Source organism: Macrotis lagotis, chromosome 1 (genome assembly GCF_037893015.1).
Source record: "Macrotis lagotis isolate mMagLag1 chromosome 1, bilby.v1.9.chrom.fasta, whole genome shotgun sequence".
NCBI lineage: Eukaryota > Metazoa > Chordata > Mammalia > Peramelemorphia > Peramelidae > Macrotis > Macrotis lagotis.
Genome location: NC_133658.1, coordinates 431,804,517 through 431,822,853, shown reverse-complemented (window position 1 = coordinate 431,822,853; position 18,337 = coordinate 431,804,517). Strand labels below are relative to the sequence as shown.

The 18,337-nt window shown below is 37.7% G+C and overlaps 1 protein-coding gene across 5 annotated transcripts in view; it reads left to right on the top strand.

Annotated features, from left to right (window-relative positions):
* The window catches only part of PPP1R13B (protein phosphatase 1 regulatory subunit 13B), a 122,350-nt gene that overhangs the window by 99,229 nt on the left and 4,784 nt on the right, over positions 1-18,337 (top strand). For 2 of the 5 annotated variants that reach the window (XM_074213210.1, XM_074213214.1), the window contains exons 10-16: positions 4,326-4,439; positions 9,664-9,833; positions 10,964-11,465; positions 12,879-13,636; positions 15,657-15,797; positions 15,888-16,021; positions 16,848-17,014. In XM_074213210.1, coding sequence (XP_074069311.1) covers positions 4,326-4,439; positions 9,664-9,833; positions 10,964-11,465; positions 12,879-13,636; positions 15,657-15,797; positions 15,888-16,021; positions 16,848-17,014 — 1,986 coding nt within the window. The remainder of the gene's footprint in view (positions 1-4,325; positions 4,440-9,663; positions 9,834-10,963; positions 11,466-12,878; positions 13,637-15,656; positions 15,798-15,887; positions 16,022-16,847; positions 17,015-18,337) is intronic. The other 3 variants (XM_074213213.1, XM_074213212.1, XM_074213211.1) reach the window with 2 other exon arrangements.

The window sequence follows — 18,337 nt, the reverse complement described above, 5'->3', positions numbered from 1 at the left end:
AAATAATGTGCTTCAGTCTGTGTTCCAACACCACCAACTCTGTCACGGCGGGGAATCACATTCTTTATGATAAATCCATCACAAAAGTTACTTCCATATTTTTCCACCATTGCCAATGCTGATCACAACTCCCTCCTTTCTTATTTCTCCACTACCATGTACTATATTTTCTCTCTCCTTTCACTCTGACTCTGCTGTAGGGTCGCTGAGTGGTGCAGCAGACAGATCCCTGGCTCTGGGGCCAAGAGGCCCCAAGCCCCCATACCACTCCTTAGGCCCAGCGTCCACCTGGCCCTATAGTCCCAGACAGGCCATCCAATCCCAGCCCCTTGCAAGAAGTAAAAAAGAAAATGTGTTATATCTGACCATTCTCCCCCCATGGTCCACCCTCTCCTTCATTCACATCCCCACCCCTTACCCCTGTCCCCCCCCTTCTTACTCCAGATGTCTATACTCCATTGAGTATATATGCTGTTTCCTCTCCTAGCCAAATATGATGAGAGCAAAGGTTCCCTCATTCCCCCTTGCCTTTCTGCTTCCATATCATTGCAATAGCTCATTGTAATAAAGAAAAATCTTATTATATGAAATATCTTGGCCTATTCCCTCTCTCCTTTTTTTTCTCCCATTATATTTCCCTTTTTTCTATTGACTCCATTTTTACACCATATTTTATCTTCAAATTCAGCTTTCTCTTGTACTTCATCTATAAAAGCTCCTTCTACCTGCTCTATTAACTGAGAAGGTTCATATGAGTATTATCAGTGTCATTTTTCTACACAGGAATACATGCAGTTCATCATCATTAAGTCCCTCATATTTTCCTCTTCTCCACTCCCTATGCTTCACCTGAGTCCTGTATTTGAAGATCAAACCTTCTGTTCAGCTCTGGCCATTCCAAAAGGAACATTTGAAATTCCCCTGGTTCGTTGAAAGTCCATCTTTTTCCCTGGAAGAGGATATTCAGCCTTGCTGGGTAGTTCATTCTTGGCTGCATTCTAAGCTCTTTTGCCTTCTGGAATCTTATATTCCAAGCCCTACGAGCTTCCAGTGTAGTTGCTGCTAAGTCCTGTGTGATCCTGACTGCAGCTCCACGGTATTTGAATTGTGTCCTTCTGGCTGCTTGTAATATTTTCTCTTTGACTTAGAAGTTGTGGAACTTGGCTATAATATTCCTGGGGGTTGGTTTTTTGGGATCTTTTTCCAGGGGGGATTGGTGGATACTCTGCATTTCTATTTTTCCCTCTGCTTCTAGGATATCAGGGCAATTTTCCTGTAGTAATTCTTTGAAAATGATGTCAAGGCTCTTTTCCTGATCATGACTTTAAGGTATTCCAGTAATTTTTAGATTATCTTTCTTAAATCTGTTTTCCATATCAGTTGTTTTTTCAATGAGATGTTTCACATTTTCTTCTAATTTTTCATTCTTTTGGTTTTGAAGTATTGAGTCCTGATTTCTCGTAAATTCAGTAGTCTCCCTGAGTTCTATTCTTTGTCTGAAGGATTTGTTTTCCTCAGAGAACTTTCTTATTTCTTTTTCCATCTGGGCAATTCTGCTTTTTAAAGCATTCTTCTCAATATCTTTTTGAACTGTTTTATCATTTGACCTATACTGGTTTTTAGCATGCTATTTTCTTCAGCATTTTTTTGGATTTCCTTGACTAAGCTGCTGACTTCATTTTCATGTTTTTCCTGCATCTCTCTCATTTCTTTTCCCAGTTTTTCTTCCAACTCCTTCATTTGATTTTCAAAGTCTTTTTTGAGCTGTCATAGCCTGAGCCCAATTTCTGTTTTCTTGGAGTCTTTAGATGTAGGAGCTTGTGCTTCCTCATCTTCAGACTGAGTATTTTGATCCTTCTTGGGCTCATTTGCAAAATATTTCTCAATGGTGTTCCTCTTGTTTCTCTGCTTGCTCATTTTCCCAGCCTGAGCCTGGTTTTTGGGGTGCTTCCTGAGCTTTTGGGATACTCCCATAAGGATCTCGGTGTGTGAGGCTCTGTCCTCCCTTCTGGTCTGTGAATGACCATAAGCGCCTCCGTCTGCCACCGGGCTGAGGTGGGGAGGGGGCTGCTGTTCTATGGGGAGACCTAGACTGTGATCAGGATCTGAATGTGGTCAGAGCCCCAGAGTCCTGTTCCAGGGGCAGAGCTCTGCAGTCTCTCTCTCTTCACTCCCCTCCCTAGTTTCAATGGGCTCATGCCCTGGGGGCTCCTGCTTACCAGCTCGGCCTGCTTCTGTTTCCTGGATGTGGGCTGCTGTGGCCACACTGCTTGCTGTGTGCCCTGAGGGCTGGGCTCCATGTGTTCCGCTCTGGCAGGGGTCCCCGCTGTTAGCCCAAGTTGTGCCCGGTGCTCCCAGGTGTGTAGGTCAGGAGACTCTCCTGCTGCTGTGAGCCATGGCTCCCAGTGCCCTGGGGCTGCCTCCTGGAGTCTGAAGTTCTTTTGCTCTGGCGCCCGCCCCTCCAGAGCCTTTCTGCTCTTTTCCAGGTTACCTTGAGTAGGAGAACTGTCTCACTGGGTCCCTCTCTGGGTTCTGTCTCTCGAAAATTCAGTTAAGAGTCCTTATTTCCTAAGTTTTATGAGAGAGTGCCTAAGGAGAGGATCCTCTCTTGTAGCCATCTTGGCTCCGCCCCAGATATGTAGATTTCTTGTTATGTTTTCTGTTAGTTGTATGATAGAGGATAGAGTTCTGGGATTTTAAAGTCAGGAGGACCTGATTATCCTGTCTCAGATGCTGTGTGATCCTGTGCAAATAATTAACCTCTCTGTAGTTTGGTTTGTAAAATGATCTTAGATTTAATTCCCTTCCTTTACCATTTCACAGCTATAGAGAGCTATCCCCTAAAGCTTTATCTTGGACCTCCAGCTCCATTATTTCAAAGAGAAGAATTGCAGTCCTGTTCTATTTAGTAACAAATAAACTCTCTCCTGAACTTCAGGACTGCCTCATCAATCTCTTAGTGGACATTTTGTACTGGATTTCAAACTAACTGTCCAAAAGAAAACTGTCTTTGGAACCCACCCAGGCGGAAACACAAAACATTTGTGGTTTGACTTTATCTGTCTTCACATATCTATCTTTATTTGCTCTGTAGCCAGCCAGACTGATTTGATGTACTTTACCTAGCCTGGAGGATACTCCTTCCTCACATGTGTTCTTTGGCAAGCTCAGCTTAAGAACCATTTCCTAATCAGTCTCTCCTGGTCCCTTAGGGCCCTCCAAAATCTGTGGATTTGGGGGCGGCTAGGTGGCGCAGTGAATAGAACACTGGCCCTGGAGTCAGGAGTACCTGAGTTCAAATGCGGCCTCAGGCACTTAATAATGTGTGGTTTTGGGCAAGCCACTTAACCCCACTGCCTTGAAAAATCCAACTGCCCATAAAACTGTGAATTTGTTTTTTTCATTTAATAAGTATACTTTACAAGATTGTTTCCACATATAATGATGCTGATCCAGATTTATTATCAATAGTTCATACATATATATTGAGTACTTTCCCCTAATGAAATTAGGGGATTTTTGTTTATTTCCATTTTCTTCCTTCTAATCATTGTCTACATATGTGAAATAATTGGCAAGAGTAAAATGTCTTCTCCTGTGACTAGAATAGGAATAAAGGTAAAGTCTCCTAACTAGGGATCTAACATCCCTGGAACATTGGTCTCTCTTATACTCTGTCCTAATTAGCCACACAAAATCCTGTTTACATGCAGTGTCTGTGAGTATGCTGTTGGGTATTTGGAGAGCTCTTTTCCTTTAAGAGAATATAAAAATTGTATTTATTTTGTGAACTTCTGTTGGCAGTGTCCAATTAAGTAAATTTTTATTAAGCACCTACTCTGTATAAGCAGCTGTGCTAGGTGCTTGTGCAAAGATAAAAACTTGGGATAGTCTTGGCCTCTAATGAAAATAATATTTTTACCAGGGTGCATGTGTGGTAAGTGAAGGTGCGTGTTTTTTATATTGCAGTAGCTAATCAGTTATTTATCTCTTATCTTCTTGACTCTTCAGTGTGTCTCTTCTTAAAGTAGTGAACACTTCTTTTCTTTTTCCATGTCCCTCTAGGAGGAAAAAATACACCAAAAACTACTGAACCACAACAAATCTTATTTTGCATTTCTGCTTTAGATGTCAGTAACAAGACTTAAATCTTTCTATTGTGATTAATGTGAGTTACCTCTAGGTAATCTACTTAAAAATATGATTTGGAGTATTATGACTCTGGAAAGTTTGAGATAAGTTCTTGACCAATTTTGAATCCATGATAAAAGGTAACTACAGTACTAGTTTCTGATTCCTCCTTTTTTGACTCTTGTATTATACAGATGGTCATAGTAAACGCCAGAGGCGTAGTTCATGGACAGTGTCAGATCTTGATGTTGGACCTGACTGCAGCTCTTCACATCATTCTGCAAATTCTGCAGTGCAGTTTGTAAACTGTATGTCAACCAGAAAATCTTGGGAGAGGCTATGATCATCTTTAATTTATACTAAATTAACAATCATTTTTTATTTCTAAACTGATAAAAGTCTAATACTCACTGAAACTTGACAAGTTCTTTTTAGAAAAAAAAAGCAAATATATGAATGAAAATTAGTGAAACTAAATCACCAGAAATATCTTAGAATGAAAACAATTTGTAAGAAATAAGTGTGACTTAACTAGGTAAATATGGATATTGAGATAGACCAGTAATTTGATTAGAAATTACTAAATTTAACTAATCTTGAGATTAGACTTTTAATATAACCTTGAGTATAACATTAACTGTCAAAATCCTCTTGTTAGGCTTATACATACAAATTATATATTATTGTTCATGTTGTCTTCAGCTCTTCAGTTTATTCACGATCACTTAAGTTCTTCAATTTACATCACAAATTATGAAATAAACTCATTGTTTAACACTTAGAATTTCTAGCTTTTATTAAACTATCTAGCTGCAATAAGTTATCATTTATCAATAGCTGAATCATGTTTTCCAGTAAGAAAAGACCTTAGAAAGTCCAGCTGTTAGTATTCTACTATCATGTAATTCTTTTCATAGGTTATCTGTAATTACAGTCCAACTGCAATAAAAACAAATATTTATAATATATTTTTTGCACTAGGCATTGAAAAAAAATTTCTAAACTTTTGGCCCATATCAGGGAACAGTACATGTAATTAAAATTCTGGATTTGTGCCATTAAGTTATTTAGTAAATAAGAAATGGAGTAATTAGATAAGACAAATGTCCTTGGTTTCATGGAACTCAGTGAAAATACATAAAACTTCAGTTATAAATTCCAGGTGCTTACTGAGGTTTAAGGGAAAATATCCATTATGTACAAAACAAAGTGATATGAATATCAAACTTATGTATTGCAAATGCCATAGCAATTCACTTCATAAAAGAATAATTAACTTAATTATATGAAGATAAAGAGATTATCAAAATTATAGAAGATTTTAATGCCCCTTTCTCAAATTTGGATAAACCCAACAGAAAGGTAAAAGAAAAGAGAAAATATAGAATTGAATAAATTGCTAGAGAAAGTAGAACTAAAACTATCTTATATGTAGGATCACTAACGAATCTTACTTTCTCTCAGGACCTCATGGAATTTTTTAAAAAAATTGATCATACAGTACTGAAATATTGCAGATAAATATAAAAAGGCAGAAATTGTAAACACTTCCTTTTCAGATCACAGTGCAATAAAGATAGCATTTGGTTCAGGTTAAAAAAAAAAGACAGTCCCAAATGAAGACTTTAATAATTAAATCCTAAATAATGAGTGAGTCAAAGAACAACCATAGAAACAACTGTTAATTATATAAAAGATAATAACAGTTGTTGAGAACATACCAACATTTATGAGATACAGGTAAAAGTAGTCCTTAAGGGAAAAGTTCTATCTCTAACAATATATATTATCAAAATAGAAATGGAGATCAGTGACTTAATTGTGATTTTTTTGGGGGGGGGAGTTTGTTCTTGGAAAATTGTATAATCCTTTTAGCCAATTTAAAATCAGCAAAATTAATAATAACACATGTTAATTGAAGTCTAAATAGATATCTTAAATAATATAGCCAGGAGAGGAAGAAGGAAGTAGACCTAGCAATAGTAATTAAAAAACAACAGTAGTAACTAAAAAAACCTGGTTCTGATGAGTTCACATGAGAATTCTTATCTAAGACTCATTAATACCAGTGCTACATAATTATTCTCAAATACTGCAAAAGAAAGTACTCTACTAGACTTGAGTTATAAAATAAATGTAGTTCTAATGCCAATGCTAGGCAAGGTTAAAGTAAAGGAGAACTATATGCTAATATCATTAATGATCAGTTAATTTAAAACTATAATCTTGTCAAACATAATAGTTCCTTCAAGAAATAATTTGTTGTGACCAAGTTGGATTTATAATAGGAATGTTATATGTGGAAAACAGAAATGTTATTTAAAAAAAATTCCAATACCACATAATTATTTTGATGGATACAGAAAAGGACTCTGACAAAATATAAAATTAATTTATGCTAAAAAAGGTACAGAGGATGTTTTTTAAAATATTAGAAACCCATCTGTTGAAAACCAAAAAAAACCCAAGTATCATATACAGTGGGAATATAATAGAAGCTTTCACAATGAATACAGGGATTAAAGTATTCTTTGCTGTTATTTGATATAGTTCTAGAAATGCTAACAAGAGCAGTGACATAATTAAGGCTATAAATAGGCTAAGATAATACCATCCGTATTTGCTGATAATATGTTGGCTTACTTAAAAAATTCTAGTGAATCAACAAATTGACTAATTGACACTAATTGACTGATCAACTGATTGACACAATAGCTTTAACTAATTTGCAAGCTATAAAATAAACTCAGAAACAAACAGCATTTCTGTCTTATATCAAAATCCAAGAGGCCATATACATAATTCATTTTTTTCATATACAAAATTCAAAGAAAATCCTATTTAAAATAATTACAAAATGCTTAAAATATTTGGAGATCAATCTACCACAAAATACTTGAATAGGCTTAACTGTAAAGTACTCCTTAAAGAAATGAGGAACAATTTAAATTGCTGCAGGAATCTTTATTATATTGGCATGGCTACTCCATGCCAATATGAAAATACAAGTGACAATACTTTTGAATTTAATTTCCAGTTTTAATGTTGTACCAATCAAATTACCAAAGAATAATACCTTATTTAACTCAAAACAAAATTCATTTGGAAAAAATAGCAAGAATGTCAAGGGGGAGAAAGTACTCTGATAAGGATTATCAGGAAAACCATAAAGCAGTCAATCATAAATTAGGTTCATATGAAAACTTTTACACATATTATACACTGCATTCTAGGTGCAAATGCGAACCTTATATTGAAGGGCATGCAATTAATTTAAACAATTAGAAGAGAAGCACATCATCATACATCTTTTCACAGCTATGGCAAGGAGATACATTCCTACAACCAAAGTGTAACAGCAATTACAGAAGATAAAAACAGCTGATTACATGTAATAAAAAAGCTTTTGCATAAAAAAAGCTTAATATACCTAGAATGAAAAAGGAACTGGTCAAATGGGGGGGGGGGGGACTTCTTTTGTACCAGATTCCTAAGATATGTTTGGCATTATGTTGACAACTAAGACTTGTACATAAGATCAAAAGCCATTCTCCCAAGAGATATGTGGTTAAGAATTACAACTCAACTAATAAACATAAAAATGTTCAAAATTACTAATATCAATTCATCCTTGAACTTTTACTTAAGATCCCATCTTTTTGTCACCATTGTTCTTCTGGTGAGTGTACATTTCTATGAATCATGAAACATGATAGTCTCAGAGGAGTCAACAGTGTGTAACCTCTAAAATTGTGAAAAGTTGTATGATGGATAGGTTACATGTTGCCAAGGATGATTTGTATTTAAGAACTGTTTTGAATGGATTTTTCAGGAAAATTTTAGGATTGGAACCGCTAGGAAGCTGGGCATGTAGTGACAATGAACAATAATTAATACACAGATTATCCTAGGTGTTACGTTTAACATTCTTACTGAATGTTAAAAGACAAAGTCTCCTGTTTATTGAGTAGACAACATTCTCCTTGATTGGATGAGAAGGTACGGATGGACTGCTGTCTTATCAATTGGAAGAAGCATCAGTGTGGATGATATCCAAGTGCTTTTAAGATACACTTTCTTGTCTTTATTTTATCATCTGTTTTCCCCATTCTCTTTAAAAATGTGTTCTTACAGGGGGCAGCTAAGTGGCACAGTGGATAGAGCATCAGCCCTGGAGTCAGGAAGGCCTGAGTTCAGATTTGGTTTCAGGAACTTAATACTTACTTTGCTGTGTGACCTTAGAAAATTCACTTAACCCCATTGCCTTGCAAAAAACAACCCCCCCCCCCCCCAAAAAAAAAAAACGTTTTCTTACATAAAGGCTTTTCTAGCCTGGGCAAGGAGAATGAGAGTTCTTATTTCACAGATCTTGAGCAACTAGCCCCTTCTCTTCAATCGCCTGTTCTTCAAAACTTAACTCATTAACAGCTTTTACTATCTCCTTCTCAAAAAAATGAAAACAGTAATTTAAAATTATCTGAAGACTTTAAAATTTTAACCCCCCCCCCACACACACAGTGTCAAACTTCAGTTCTGTAGACCATTAGCTTCATAAAAGGTTGTATCCTTATGAAATGTTGCTTTTAAGGGTTACACTTAACTTCCAAAAGAGAAGCATGTATGTCACTTAAAGTGACACTTCCCCCAAAATTTCAAAGGCTATTTAAGAATTTATAGCAGTAGGGGGAGGCTAGGTGGTGCAGTGGAGAGAGCACTGGCCTTGAAGTCAGGAGTACCTGAGTTCAAATGTGACCTCAGACTTAATTACCTAGCTGTGTGGCCTTGGGCAAGCCACTTAACCCCACTGCCTTGCAAAAACTTAAAAAAAAATTATAGCAGTGACATAATGACTTTTATCATAGTTTGGAAAATATCTTTTTTAGTGATTTTTGGTAAATTTACTGAAAATTGGTGGCTTGAGAATTTTCTTAAATCATATCATTCTTTTAAGTAGTGATTGATTTAAATCTGATTTGAACTTTTATGCCATATGATTTTTGGGGAGGAGGAACTAGAAATTATTTCAGTGTTTTGGCATTTTCAACAAATTGAGCATAAGAAATTCCATTTGGGAATTTGGAACTGCTTTTCTCATATGTTCTTAATCATAGTTTCATTAGTTTTAATGTATTTTTATCTGTTCTTTGGGGGAAGAGAGATTGGAGGGGACAGGGTAGGGAAGTGAAGGATTTCTAAAACACTTAAGGTAAGTGAAATGTTAACTTGACTTAAAAATTGTCAAAGATGAGATAGGCATAATGAGTATTCGTTATTTTTATCAAGTCTGCTTTTTTTTTTTGATCACCTTAAAATTAAGCTCATACAACACAATTCTTTCCAGCATATTTAAGGAAGATAATGAGCAGCATGACATGCTGATTGGGGAGCAGTTTTTCTTTTTCTGCTGTATCACACTGAGATCAATGACTGTGCTTTGGATTTCTGACCTGGTGTTATTTCTACTTTAGAATTATTTAAATTAATTACTTCTTTGTTAAGAATAAGCATGACTCATCTTAAATTCTTTTTAAGCTAATGATGGAAATTGGTCAGCATCAAAACAAAATGCCAGCACTTCAGTCAAACCAGTTCCAGCAGCCAATGTGGAATGGAAGGAATCCAGCATGGATGGGGCTTTCAAACAGACAACGATATCAAGCCAACCTCTCCCCTTGGCAGCTTTAGCAAGCACAGAGAAGCTGGTATGTTTGTTTTCATCCTTTTGTCCTCTTGGGACATATTTTAGTTGATTTTATTGTATGAGGATAATGAAATTATTTATTGCTAACTATAGTTTTCATTAGTGGAAGATTTCTCCACTAGATTCAGCCTCATTTCTTAAAACAAGTAATTCTGTATGAAGAGGCAGTGTGGTCTAGTGGAAGGTCCCTGAGCTGGAATGCGGAGTCAGAGATCTGGTCCTAGATCAGTCCCTGCTGCCACCGCGAACTTTTGTCAACTTCCTTATTCTTGAGGAGCTTCACTCTCCTCATCTTTACAGTCAGGGGCCTGGATTATATAGTAACAGAATACCCTTCTGAGGTCTAAAATGAGAGAATGTTTCTCAGTAATAGAAGCATTGGACTCTTGGGTTGGGTCCACAGCTAAGTCAGAAACTAACTGGCATGTGGCGTAAGTTGGGTCTTATTTTTCATATCTCCTTGGAGCACAGGCAAAAAGCTGAACTCTTCCAAAGTCATGGTTGGGGAAGGTCTTATTCCCAGGGCACTTTTGAGCTACTTCTCTTTTTGTTTTTGGAGTATAGACCACATTTAAAAACTTGTCATCCAAATCAAACTGTCAGCTTCTCAGCAGAGTTTGAGTTTGTAATTTTTTATTCTATGAAAGTGACTAAGAATATAGGTTCCCTTGTTTATTCCAACTGGAAAAAGATGCTCATTGTCATTAGGTTATATTTACATTTGTGTTTACAGAGTGCTTTATTAAACATCAGTCAAACACTAGCTAGGTAGACGGGTTCATAAGCCTTTCCATACTTTCCATACATGCATATATTGTCTGAAGGGAACATAAGAACCATTTCTTTTCCCTTATATAAGTCATGAATGTCAGTGTTAGACTGCTATTTAGTATAGATAATGATACCCAAATGACTTCAGTAAATGAATGGTTAAAATAAAGTTGCGTATAATTAGATCTTTGTGATAGAACCCCTTTCTTTTTAGTTTATATATATGTGCTGTTAACATTTCCTGGGTAACAAACTGACTAGGCATTATTTTAAATCTTAATTTTTTTTTCAAATCTTTTCTTTGTAACAGGTGTACGTATGTTTTTTTCATCTTCCTTTCTCTTTGAAATCTAAATTTAGGGTACTGATATTGGGAAGGCACCACCCCCCATTCCGGGTACTACCAAACAGTTGCCTCCAAACTATGGAACCTATCCAAGCCCTGTTCCTTTGGGTCCAGGCTCCACAAATTCTTTGGAACGGAGGAAAGATGGCAGCCTCCCCAGATCTGGCACAGGCATAACGAATCGGCAGAAACCTCCTCCCCTTCCCTCTTCAAGCAACTTACACCAGCCTAGTTCTTCACAACAGATTCAGCAGAGGATTTCTGTACCTCCAAGTCCTACATATCAGCCATCTGGTCCACCATTATTTCCATCTGGAGATGGCAGGCCTGATCTCCCATTAACTGTGGCTATTAGACCGTTCTTGACTGACAAAGGATCAAGGCCTCAGTCTCCCAGAAAAGGACCTCAGACAGTGAACTCAAGTTCCATTTATTCTATGTATCTTCAGCAAGCTACACCTCCTAAGAATTACCAACAGGCTGTGTATAATACTCTAAATAAGTCCGTTAAAGCAGGTAGATTGTATTCATATTATTTTTTTCCTTGATAGAAAAAAAATAGGACTTAAATTTTTATAATCAAAATCAACATGTTTCATTTGAAGTTAAACATTCAGTTATGGGCTGTGGAGGAGTAGGTGCATAGGGGAGAAAGTACATTTTAAAATAGTCATGCAAATTAATAAATTCACTTCCTTGTCTAGTTTCTAGTCTTAACTTCTTGAAGTTCAGTCAGATAGATATTTTATATTACTATGAAAAAGTTATAATATTTCAGCAGGAGCTTCCATCTTTGCATTTCTTGAATGTTGAGATATTGCCACTGCTACAGTCAGAGAGACTACTAAGATCAATGGGGGGGGGTGTCAGAAAATTCTTTCTTCTTAATTGTGGGATGGGCTACTTCCAGTATATGGGAGAAAAAGGCAAAAGGAACCTCCTACTCAGACAAGAGCCATTTTCTGGGCCAGTAGATGAGAAAGGCATTGGTTTGAATTCAGTTTACTTTATCTCTACCCAGTGAAAAACTTTATGTTGAATTTTAGGTGCTATGGGAATACAGTGAGTTTGAGGGTATCCAGAATAAAGACTGGCAGCATCTCTGAGTCAGATCCAGTGTTCTCATCTTGACACCAGAGAAACCCATAGAATATTGGGTCCAGTGTGGGACCTAACAAGATATTCTAAGATGACTGTGGTTGGAAGTGGGGATAAGTTTCTGGACTTTGGGGGGGGGGGGGATTTAACTATCTACCCAGCAACCAGCTCAGGAATCTGCAGTACCATTGGGAACAAAATTTTCACAGAGCATCTTAGAAACCCCAGTATGTCAACAGGGTGTTTCTTCCCTTAGCTCCCAGATGAAGAAAGCCCATAGGTTTTTATGGGGTTTTTCTGAGGGAGATGTTCTGGCATAAGGTAAAATTTTCATAAGTAGCTATTTATAGATTTTTTTTTTCCTCATGAGATCTTCATGCATTAAAATCAGGTTTTTATTTACACTTAATTTGCTACAAACACATCTGTTTAATGTAGTCATCTCTGTTTTCTCTCTTCATTCTCTCTTTACTTTTTTCCACTTCTCTTTGTCTTTCTCACTCTATGATTTCCTTGGCATAGGGAAGCCCAAGAGAAAACTCCCTCCATCTTTCCAGGTGGGCATCTGCTCTGCAGCTTTTAAAGTCAGAGAGCTTCCTGAACACTGTGGTTCACACCAGATCACTTCTAAACTTTTTTTTTTCAACCTGTCCTTGTGATTTCATTAGTATTGGTGCTTCCAGTGAGGAACTTGGCCTGGCAATACCTTGTCTGTATTTTTATAGTCCCAGAGAAGGTAGTACTTCTATTCTTCACAAGCAACTATGCAACATGCATGGTGGGTATGGTGTCACTTGAAATGCCCTTCACCTTGATTCTTGTTTCCTTCAGTTTATGGGAAGCCTGTCTTACCATCTGGCTCTACTTCTCCCTCACCGTTGCCGTTTCTTTATGGGTCGCAGCCACAGACTCCTTCTGAACTTACTGAGAAAGAGCAAGAGCAAGAAAATATTCCACCATCTGGTGAAAACAGTAATGTGGAAAACATTCCTCGGCCCCTCAGTCCCACTAAACTCACCCCCATTGTCCACTCACCTCTTCGATATCAGAGTGATGCGGATCTGGAAGCTCTGAGAAGGAAACTAGCCAATGCCCCAAGACCCTTAAAAAAACGCAGTTCCATCACAGAGCCAGAAGGTCCCAGTGGACCAAATATCCAGAAATTGCTGTATCAGCGTTTTAACACCCTTGCTGGTGGGATGGAAAGTGCACCTTTCTATCAGCCAAGCAACTCACAAGACTTCATAGGCACTTTAGCAGATGTTGATAATGGGAATACAAACACTAATGGAAATCTAGAAGAACCTGTTTCTGCACAACCTACAGTTCCTCCACCTGAAGAACCTCCGCCATCATCAGATGCCAATGATAATGAATTACCATCCCCTGAAACTGAGGAAATGATTAGCACTGAAACTACCAACCAAAGCCCTGAGACTGCAGAAGATAACAACAACAACGTGGCTGTGTTCCCAGCTAGTGAGCAGGCACCACGCCCCACTGTGGAGGTCAGTTCTCCAAGAGAAGATGAGGCCCCTGCTCCGCTGTCTCCTTCCCCAGCTGGTCTTCCAGTCACCTCCACTACAGTGGTGAGTGACTTGCTATGATCTTTTTTGAGAAAATCTTGAGCTCAATGGGGTCCTTGGTCTCTAAAGTTACAAGGGACTGGGAGAAATCTACTTGTTTATCTTTCTCTTCCCCCTAGTGGGGACACATTTCAATCAGGAAATTCAGTTCCATTCAACAAATGGCTATTAAGTATTTGTTCTACATGAGGCCTTGTATTGGGTGCTGACGATACTAAGACAGGGAACAGTCCTGCCCATATTTGCTGAGGGACTTAGTGTGTGCACAGATAAGTAAGAAGGAGGTGATCTAAAGAAGTAAATATGATGAGTATTTGGGGGTAAATCCAAAGATTCTGATGTGGCCCCCCTACCATGTTAGTGATGAAGATTCTGAGAGGGAGAAATGAGAAAGTGGATTTGAGCCAGGTCCAATTAACATGTAAGATGGGAGATGTAAAGTTATGTTCTAGTTTGACAGGAACATAGGGTGTGAAAGTGAAAGAAATCTGGAAAAGCAGATCTGAACCAGATTGTGGAGGGCCTTGAATTCCAAGCTGAGAAGTTTAAATTTTGTCCTAAAGGTGATTGAAACCAGTGAAGATTTTTGAGGAGAGTATGTGGGTGGGAATGGGAAATGGAGGGTGATGACATGGTTTGATATTTCTGATAGCCATCCACCTTCTTTACAGCAAGGTGACCTTGGTGACTGAGGATGGCCTTAAGAGAGGAAGAGAATGAAGAAAGCAAAATTTCGCAAAGTTTAGGCAGGAGGTCTTAACCAGGTTATTGGCTATGGGTACAGAAATAAGATAAGATGAGAGATAATTAATGGAGGTATAATTGATAAAACTTGACAACTGAGAAGCAGAATGAGAATAACTTCAAGAGTATGACTTGCTTGTTTCAGAAGATGGGATAGTGCCTTTTCTGGAAGTATGGAAGTTATGGAGAAAGATTAGGATGAGATGGAGAATAGTATTTATTTTATTGTGGATATGTTGTGTTTGAGATGTTTGATGACACTAGGAAAAGAGTCATTTGTTAAAAGGACAGAGAAAGAGGGAAATGAGTTTTTGAGGATAATCTGCAAGAGAAACAAGGAGGGGAGTGGGATTAAGCACAAGGTCTCCAAATTGCCTCCCAGTTTTAAATCTTCCATCAAAAGATGGGATAGGACTTTATAATGCCTAATGATCTTTTTAATACTAAAATACTAGGTTTATGACTTTATTCTTGGTTTTCTTCCTGAGTTCAGTAAGCCTTCCAATTTTTTAAAAATACACTTTTAGGTTTATTAATGGCCCTTTCAGCTTTAATTTATAAATTGTCATATATGTATACATTTACGAAAGTTAAAAATCAATGACTTGTGGGGTCCAAGGGTCCAGCTCATCAGTTGGTAGATATGGGTATGAGGAGGGAGTAGGGAAGGTTTTTTGGCAGACCAGCAGAAAAAAGGAGGAACACATGCCAGGTATGGGGATGGGGAGAACAGACACTTTAGCCATGGTTTGGGGCAGTTTTGTAAAATCATCCAAAATGAAATATCTACTAGGGATAGGAAAAGAATGATTTGGTTGTTACAAAAACAGCCTTGAATATCAGGGTAAATTGTCTGAACTGGATCTAGATAGGCAGGGTTTAAAATTTAGGAGGTACTTAACAAGAGTTTTTATTTGGAAGATAAAATGGTGGGACTGAGTTTTTGAAGATTTTTTTTCCAGCCCCAAATCCTATAATCCTTACCTAACCCTGCAAAAGATCTGGTAGGAAGAAAGAAGGATGATATTTCCTATTAAGAGGCTGTTTAGTAGTCTGTGGTGGTGGTAGGGAATGAAAAGGGAGAGAACTGATGGGAGAGATTGTAGATATAGAATTGGGAGGTAACTGATGGGATGTGGTAGGTGAGAGAGGGCGGGAGGGAGGAGGAGTCAGATCACCCAGTGTTTCCAGTTCCCATGGGTTTTATAGAGATTGTTTCCCAATGTTCTAAGGACTTTTGATAACAAAAGTTAAATCAAAACATATGCTTTCTTCACAGCAGATTAAGCGTACTAATCTGAAGAAACCAAATTCTGAACGGACTGGTCATGGACTGAGAGTTAAGTTTAATCCTTTGGCTTTGCTCTTGGATGCATCTTTAGAAGGGGAATTTGACTTGGTACAAAGGATAATCTATGAGGTGAGACTCTAAGCATTAAAAACCTTTCCTTATTTGGGGGTAATGAGAAAAAGTTCTTTGTGTCTTCACAACAGTCATCTTTTCTCTTAGGTGGAAGATCCCAGCAAGCCTAATGATGAAGGCATCACTCCTTTACATAATGCAGTGTGCGCTGGTCATCACCACATTGTGAAATTTCTGCTTGACTTTGGTGTAAATGTGAATGCAGCTGACAGTGATGGATGGTGAGTGTTTTTTTATTCCATATAGGACTCTTGTTGAATTGATTTTAAAAGTAGACTTGTTGAGATTTTCCTAAATGAGAAAACACATTAATCCTTCACTAAGGAGTCTTATTATAGTGGAGAATGGTATGAATATCATATTTTTAGTCTGAAGACACAGATTGAATTATTTGGCTTCTTGCAGGTTCTATAGCCTTGTGTCACTTAGCTCCTCTAGGCCTGAATTTCCAAATTTACACTTTATATATATATTTTAGGTTTTTTGCAAGGCAAATGGGGTTAAGTGGCTTGCCCAAGGCCACACAGCTAGGTCATTATTAAGTGTCTGAGACCAGATTTGAACCCAGGTACTCCTGACTCCAGGGCCGGTGCTCTATTCACTGCGCCACTTAGCCACCCCGATTTCCAAATTTATAAATTGAAGATTTGGATGATATGACTGCCAAGCTGTCATCAACTAATAGTCTAAGATGTTATGTAAATAAATTACTGTTATTAATAATTCTTTCAGCATTTGTTTCAAAATTTATTACTTAAAAGAAATTTTCCCAGAAATGTTAGTCCAAATACTTTGCTAATAGATTATTTTGTAAATGTAGATAAAGTGACCAAAAGGACTACTGAGTAATAAATAGCATCTTAGGGTTTCAAAGGGACCTTTTATTTTATCCTACAGGAATCTGAGAAACAGAGAGAAAGGGACTGATAATTAATGGTAGAGGCAGGATTATTGCTTTTCTTGTATGTCAGTTGTGCCCCATTCATACGGACATATTCACTCATTAGTTCACTTTTCCATCCTGTGTTTTCTTTCCTCCTATTTCAGGACACCTCTACACTGTGCAGCTTCATGCAACAGTGTTCACCTCTGCAAACAGCTGGTGGAAAGTGGGGCAGCAATTTTTGCTTCAACTATTAGTGACATTGAAACTGCAGCTGATAAGTGTGAAGAGATGGAAGAAGGCTATATTCAGTGCTCCCAGTTTTTGTATGGTAAGGTCCTTGTATGTGAGTAGTTTGGAAGCAGGGGAGAGAAAGTGTGTGATATCTGTAGATACTGTTCTCAGGTATTTCATCTGAAAACCTTCAGTATAGTTGAATTTGGTTAAAAGCTTGGTCATCAGAAGATGCAAGTGACTGTTTTGCAAATGAGTCAAGTAAGCACATTAACTTTCTCATCAAGTTAAAGAGAATGTGTAAATCTGATAGGAAGGATAACTTCCTGTTAATTATAGGAAGATAAGAAATTGATTACAAACTAATGCAGAGAGCAGCGAAAATGTAATCAGGAGAGGTCATTGCGAAAGGAACTTCAGGAAAAGAGGGGTCCATGGGCTTCACCAGCTGCCAGAATGCTCTCTGACAGAAAACAAACAAAGAAAAAGAATATGAACCCAGCCTGGAGAGAGCAAATTTGGTGCAGCTGTGCCCATTGCTCCCATTTAGAGCAGGACCATCTGTGGGACAGTTGCGCTTGTGGAGAGCAAAACAACGACCTTTTCTTTAGCACTAATATACTTCATTGATAATCTCAAGGCACCCCCCCCCCCCCCACATACATGCTTTCAACTTGCCTCCAGGGAACACTTCCACCTGTTAAGTGCAGAGACTTGTGTCCAGGCCTGACGAGAAAAGTAATCGGTTAAGGGGCAGAGAAGAAAGGGAAGAGTCCTGTGTCCTCTGAGGGCTCCATTCATATTTAGGAATGGGAAGAAGTGGGAAGGGAACAAACTGCTTGGCTTAGAAATGTTTTGGACCCATGCCAAGGCTACTGACATTATGATAGAAAGTGTTGGAGCCCTTAATGTGAGAAAATGAGTCCAAACTTTCCAGCTGGGTAAAAGGTAATGAGTTTAATGTCATGCGCCACCTTTCTTTATAGTAGTAAATAGTCCCTGCTCCCTATAAATATACAACCCTTATGATTTTTTTTAGGGTTAAAATTTCTAAGGCTAAACTGAATTCAGGTGACATTAAGAGTATATTTATTTATGAGGTTTCCCCAGTGGCTTCTATTTCTTGGAGAAGTAATGCCATGTGAGTGAAACCTAGAGAGGATAAGTAGTTAGATAAAAAAGACAGATGGAGAGAAACAGAGATAGAAATAATTCCAACAAATTCTTCCAGTCAATTAATAATAGTATAGTCTGCCACTGTTCACTGGAGCTTTTTGCTTGTTTTTCAAATATTTGAATTGATTTTCATATTTTTTTAACTTTTTTTTTCATTTTGGAGATATATTGGTGACAGGGTAGATAGATCACTAGACTTAGAGTTAGGAAGACCTGAGTTTGAATGTTGCCATAGATAGATACT